This window comes from Nothoprocta perdicaria, unplaced genomic scaffold (genome assembly GCF_003342845.1).
Source record: "Nothoprocta perdicaria isolate Ctin4 unplaced genomic scaffold, notPer1 scaffold_68, whole genome shotgun sequence".
Classification (NCBI taxonomy): Eukaryota; Metazoa; Chordata; class Aves; order Tinamiformes; family Tinamidae; genus Nothoprocta; species Nothoprocta perdicaria.
Window position 1 is genome coordinate 17,322 of NW_020455954.1, and position 6,382 is coordinate 23,703.

The window sequence follows — 6,382 nt, forward strand, 5'->3', positions numbered from 1 at the left end:
AGCAGTGATGCACCTGAAAAAGAGGGAACAACCTCTTCCTGGAGGATTCACGAGGCTACAAGCAAGGACTGAAGTACCCTCAGGTGCAGGCTCTGACATGGGCTTTKAGTACCCTTTGCTACCATGGAGTGGCTTGATGCTGTTGGGATCAGAGAAAGCCCAACTCTCCAGGAGCTGAGAAACACACAAAACCACCAGTCCAAGGTAGCATTTAGAAATACCACTACCTAAAGAGAAAAGCTCAGCCAAGCAGACTGGAGGCTTTGCAAGGAACTCACTTCATGCTTGTATTGGCTTTGGCCCCTTATATCCTAGTAGCCATGCTTAAAAACCCGATTTAAACGGCCCCAAGAGTATACTCATTATTTAATACATTAATTAAGAGTATAGCAAACTGGGCCAATACTCGAGTGAAATGCAAGCACATTGTTATAGTACTGTTTCTGGCAAGCCACTTTTACTCCATTTCCTACACACAGCCTCATCATCAGGTGACAAGAAAGACTGCAGGAGAAATTACCAGAAAAAGCACCATCTCAGGATGCTTCACAGAGCTGTGCATTCTCAGCTAAGGAGCTTGCTCCCTTGTGGAAGAAGCTTCATTATAACCTCCTGAAAACCCAACTGCTTTTAGTCTATTAACTAAATTAAAATAAAATCACTGTCTACAACTCCTGGGATGCCCTTTACCTATGAAAATGTTCCAGTGTGCTTTACAGGGTAGCCTGTCCCCCCCACCCAAATGTTGATTGGAAAGCTCCCTGCCACTTCACCATGCTCAATGGAATGATCTAGGCCACTGCATGAACAGCTGCTGCCTTCCTGATCAGCCGCTCTGTCATTGGTGAATTTGCTCTCATCAGATCACGTTCTCTCAGGAGGCACCTGAGAAAAGAGACACAAGGTAGGAGAGAGAAGAGAGGATGGTCATGAGTACATCATCAGTTTTTCCAGAAGAAATCCACTAGAGATGCAGAGTTTCTTTACCTGAGACAGGATGGGTCATGCTTAGGGAAAGGAGCAATGCAGCACCAGGAAGGAGAACCAGGAGGAAAAAACACTACCATCTAGCCTTTTCATTAAGAAAAGGCAGAAGAGCTTCCTTTTCAGCACTGAGACAGAAGGCAGGCACTCAAGGACCAAAAAGCACCAAAGACTTCCTTTGTTTCCTTCACCTAAACTTTACACACAGCAGAGGCCTTAGCAAGAGACCAGGCAAGGCCTCATGTTGCCCTAAGAATCCAGTCATTAAAGCACACAGGCAGAGAAAGGGGATACATTTTCTCAGAATTCAATATGGGTCACTGAGCAACTCTTCTGAATTGTACTGGTGCAAGCACTCACCTAACTCAGTAACCTATTTCCCAATACAGCATATATATTATCATCATTTTCAGCAGTTCACAAAAGTTGATAAATCCATTAGTTAAACTGATCAACAAGCACAACTGAAGCCAGAACCATTAAAAAAATTCAAGTGCCATGGAACAAACGCTGATCATTTATCCAGATTGGGATACTGGGAGTTAACGTAATTTTTATCCTAGTCATGTTAAAAAAAGAAGCATATATAGTTAAACTGGGAGACTGCATATAATTTCAGCTTTAATTTAGTGCCTAAGTATGCTTGCCACTTCTTGCATTTAACACTGGTACCATTTCCAGAAGTATTTAACAGGAAGAATACTCACTTAGCAAGGTTTTGTTTGACTTGTGATTTACAATTTAAAGCAGCATGGATCAGTAACTGGCTGAAAACATCTCTCTGGATAAAAAAGAAGGGAAAAAAAGTTAATAAGTAATAACAATAAAAAGAAGTAAATGCTGCTGATTGTAATGTCTTGCTCAGTAAGTTTTTAAGACGCCACAGGAAACTCATCCACAAACCAAATTAAATAGTTAACACTGCTAGTAACGTTTGCAAACAGAATTCAATCACAACCACAATTCAGTTTTTCCCTTTCCAAGAAACAAGTGCTACTAAYAGCACAGGCTTCTGGAGGAGGATTAAAAAGCATTTCACCGAATTCTTTACCTGAGCATTACTGCCTCCTATTTGGATTAGCTGGTAACGGATTGGGTACAGCAGGTCTACAGCTTTGTCACAATTTCCATTTTCAAACTCCACCAGAGCCTGGCACAGTGGCAGCCCCAAACTTGGAGCCAGGGAAAGCTCATGTTCTTCACAATGGGTTCTGTAGAACAAGAACATGATTAAACTCCAATTAAAAGTAAATAAATTAGTTTACTTTCAGAGCTGGGCAGTCCCTGCCTGAGGAGAGGACCACTTTTAGCCTAAAAAGTCTGAGGTTTCAAGCACTTTGCTGGCATAACGCWTTTTCTCGGGTGATGTTACTTTATCCTTTTGGTAAGCAATCAGGAAGTCTCACCCATTCTCTCCATACTGCACACGGGGCCAAGGCCTCCTCCCTTCGCAATACGCTCCTTGGGCTACAACAAGTAGAAACCCTTTAGCCTGACAACAAGTTCRGTAATGACCCTTACTGAAGGGCTTGGATGACAAGGAGAGACAGTCATTTAAGCAGATTCTTCACTATCCAAGTCCTCCTGTTAGCAATTTCTCCTCTAGTGACACCCTCTTTGAAGGAACGGGCATGAAGAGGGAAGAGGAGAAACAAAAACTGTTTTCTTGAATACACCTGGGAATAAAAACACAGGTGAGTTCCTATCTCTGTCTTCCAAGGCTCTTCTCTCTAGCCAGAAATTCTGCACAAGTYGATATCCCAGTCTTCTCACCAGAGCATCTTCTTGCTAATTCTCTGCCTGCATCTGTCCTGAAAGTGGCTGGCAATTTCTTGAAGAAAACTCCAGTCAGGAATCTCGCAAAACACCTCTGCTCACACATACACATAGTCAGTCTTGTACTCCAGGTCTAAACTGTARAACGAATCACAGCTCTCAAAATCTGCTCCATTTTTCAGCCATGATTACTCTTAAGCAGACTGCTCAGAGCACACTGCCACAAACAGCCAAATAGTTTCATCTAGGGCTTAACTTATTTTCTTTTTCCTCCCCTTTTTCATGTTTGTATCCTCACCCACCTATGAGGAGGAAAAACGCAAAAACCCTGGAGAAGGCTGGGCCTGTTCAGCCYGGAGAAGAGAAGGCTGAGGSGGGACCTGATCAGTGTCTATAAATACCTCAAGGGAGGCAGTGAGGAGGAGGGGGYGGCCTCTTTTCAGTGGTGGACAGCAATAGGACTAGAGGAAACGGCCACAAGCTGAGGCACCAGAAGTTCCACAGGAACTTAAGAAAACACTTCTTGACAGTGAGGGTGACAGAGCACTGGAAAAGGCTGCCCGGAGAAGTTGTGAAGTCTCCTTCTCTGGAGATCTTTAAAACCCGCTTAGATGCAGCCCTGTGCCATGTGCTCTAGGTGACCCTGCGTGAGCAGGGGGGTTGGACTAGATGATCTCTGAGGTCCCTTCCAACCTTSGGCATTCTATGATTCTATGATTCTAAGATAATAGAAACGCAAGCTATTCCCTCTTTCCCATATTAAAAACACCAACAAAATAAACAAACAAAAAAATACCCAAGTAACCATATTTCAGCTCTTTAGTCTAAAGGCAGTACCTGCACAGGCAAGGTGAAAATGTCTTTTCATGCCTGTAGAAGGAGCTGACAGTGCCTCAGCCTCCAAGTTGGCCGCATCACCTCAGTGCCAAAAGGGAATAGCACTGGAAGTGGAGGAGGCCTTTCTCTCCCAGGCTAGAGACCTGCCTCTGAGAATGCACTGCACAGCATTCAATGGAGTATATCAGATCAGCTGCCTACAGCAGATTTCTGATTTCTTTCGGCAATTTTTCCAGGTAGCATTTAGCATTAAGAGACCAGAGTACTGGCCTTAGTCTCTGCCTTCTCTTTTGAGTGCTCATAGAATCACAGAATCCTTAAGGTTGGAAGGGACCTCTATAGATCAGCTAGTCCAACCCCCTTGCACACGCAGGGTCACCTAGAGCACGCGGCACAGGGTGGCATCCAGGTCGGTTTTGAAAATCTCCAGAGAAAGAGACTTCACACCCTTTCTGGGCAACCTGTTCCAGTGCTCTGTTAAGAATTTTTTCCTCAAGTTCCTGAGGATCTTTTGGTGCTTCCATTTGTGGCCATTTCCTCTAGTTCTATCAGTGGCCAACACTGAAAAGAGGCCTGCCCCATCCTCCTCTCTCTCCCTTGAGGTAGTTATATACTCTTATCAGATCCGTCCTCAGCCTTCTTTTCTTCAGGCTGAACAGACCAGCTCAACAGACCTGCTCTCACAGCCTTGAACAGGAAGTCAAAATACCACCTGAGGGTCATGTTCCTTAAGCAGGCTACACAGCACCTCACCAAATGCCACAGAGCAAAGGTTAACTCAAAAAAAAAGTGCATGTGCATGTACATGCTTTCTATTCACTCACTTTTCTGAGAAAGGTCACAGCAATATCGGAAAAAAAAAAAATTAAACTCTTTTTAGAGATCTGCCCTCCACTGATTTGGCTGCACGCACTCTTTCACCGCACAGACTCTTGCCTCTGTATTTATTGTGCCACAACAAATACAGCCTTCTGGAAAACTACACATTGCCCAATAAATGTGTATTTTAAAACATCAGTGACAGATACTTCATGGCAAYGAAGTTCTTCATTTACTCATACATTTCAGCTCTCAGAAAATACACAGCCATGGAAGACTGTCTTGACTTTCTCTTGCAATTCTGTGAAATAATGATTCAGGAAGGACTACATGCACCTCAAAATTAAAAGCAAAGGAGCATTTCTAGTCTTGAAAATAAGCATAAACTATCAAACACCAGAGGGTGCCACAGAACAGATTTGTTCTTCCATTTCCACTTTGTATGGCAAATTCTAGGGAAAACACAGTCGTCAGAATCCAAGGAGGACTGTGGGTTTGCGGAAGTAAGAATTTTACCTCTGCCCTTAATGAGATGCAACAAAGAAATTAGAATTTTAAAATTAATGCATATCCATGACGTATAGTATTAATATTTTACTGCATGCTAGCTTTACTCTAGCCTATAGATCATAGTCTTTCCTCCAGGAAGAACAAAAAAAAAAGCCTTATCATCTTTCTTCATGCCTTTTAGGAAAAGGGTTAGATTATGATCAAGAAATGTAGGGTCAGGGTTAGAGTTAGTTATTAGGGTTTTGGGAAGACGATGGGTTTATGGTTAAATGTAACATTTAAGGTTAGGTTCAGATTAGAGTTAGGTATAGGGTGAACGTTAGGCTTAGGGTTGGTAATGGTTAGCGTAACRTATTTGGGGTTACAGTAGGTTAGGATTAAGTTTATTGTTAGAGTTTGAAGGTTTAGACATTTCGGCTTAGGGCTTTCAAGGGTCAGGGATAGGGTAAAGGGTTAGAGTTTTGGTTAGGGTCAGGGTTTAGGGTTAGTTATAGGTTTAAGGGATTAAAAATTAGGGATAGGTTTATGGTATGGATAMGGTTATACTCACCATTAAAGGTTAGGGCTTTGATTAGGGTTACYTCAAGATGTTAGGGTTAAGAGGTAGGGATAGGGTTAGTGGTATGGTTAAGGACAGGGTTAGAGTTATACATACCATTGAGCATTAGCCATTTAGGGCTAGAGCTGGTTAGAGTTTGGTACCGAGTTAGAGTTAGGGATTAGGGTTGGAGAAAGTGTTGCGGAAGGGGTTAGACACAACATTTACGGTTACGTTTAGTGTTAGGGAAGAGCTGGCTTTTGGTTAGGGTCAGTGTTTATTGTTCAGGTTGGGCATTCAGGGTTAGCATTAGGAATGAGAGTTAGCGCTAGACATTTCAGGTTGGGATTAGTGTTATAGATTAAGGTTAGGGCTTGGCTGTAGGGATAGTGTTGGGCTTAGGCATGCCACTTAGGGCTAYAGTAAGGTTAGGGGTTAGGGTTGGCRTTTTGATTAGGGGTTAGGTTTTAGGGTTTACTGTTTGTGATAGGATTAGACATKTAGGGTTTGTGTTTGAATTATGGTCAGGGTTTAGCGTTTGTGTTAGGGTTAGCTTTASATAACCCAGACCCTAACTTAAATGGTATAAGTTAGGGTTTGAGTCAGGACTAGGTATAGGGTTAGGGTTTTGGGTAAGGTTTAGGGTTTTTTTATGGTTAGTGTTGGTTATAATCAGCATTAGGGTTAAACATTTRGAGTTASAGTTACATTTTAGAGTTAGACACGCCATTTAGGATTAGGGGTGCGGTTMGTGTTAARGTGAGAKTAGAGTTAAGTAYAGGATKGGGGCTGGGGTTAGCAGGTAGCAGTAGYGTTAAGTTTAAAGAATAAGGTTTACCATTAGGGCATGGTTTGTGTTGGTGTCAGACATGACATTTAGGGTTAGACATAAAATTGGAGAAGAGTAGGATTAGACAC

At 42.6% G+C, this 6,382-nt stretch overlaps 1 protein-coding gene across 1 annotated transcript in view; it reads right to left on the reverse strand.

Moving 5' to 3' along the window:
• Window positions 1-487: 487 nt before the first annotated feature.
• Window positions 488-6,382, reverse strand: part of TTC38 (tetratricopeptide repeat domain 38) — a 21,165-nt gene continuing 15,270 nt past the window's right edge. The window contains exons 12-14 of the mRNA XM_026050339.1: window positions 2,036-2,195; window positions 1,692-1,765; window positions 488-885 (exon numbers count right to left, since the gene is read on the reverse strand). Coding sequence (XP_025906124.1) covers window positions 792-885; window positions 1,692-1,765; window positions 2,036-2,195 — 328 coding nt within the window. The 3' untranslated portion in view covers window positions 488-791. The remainder of the gene's footprint in view (window positions 886-1,691; window positions 1,766-2,035; window positions 2,196-6,382) is intronic.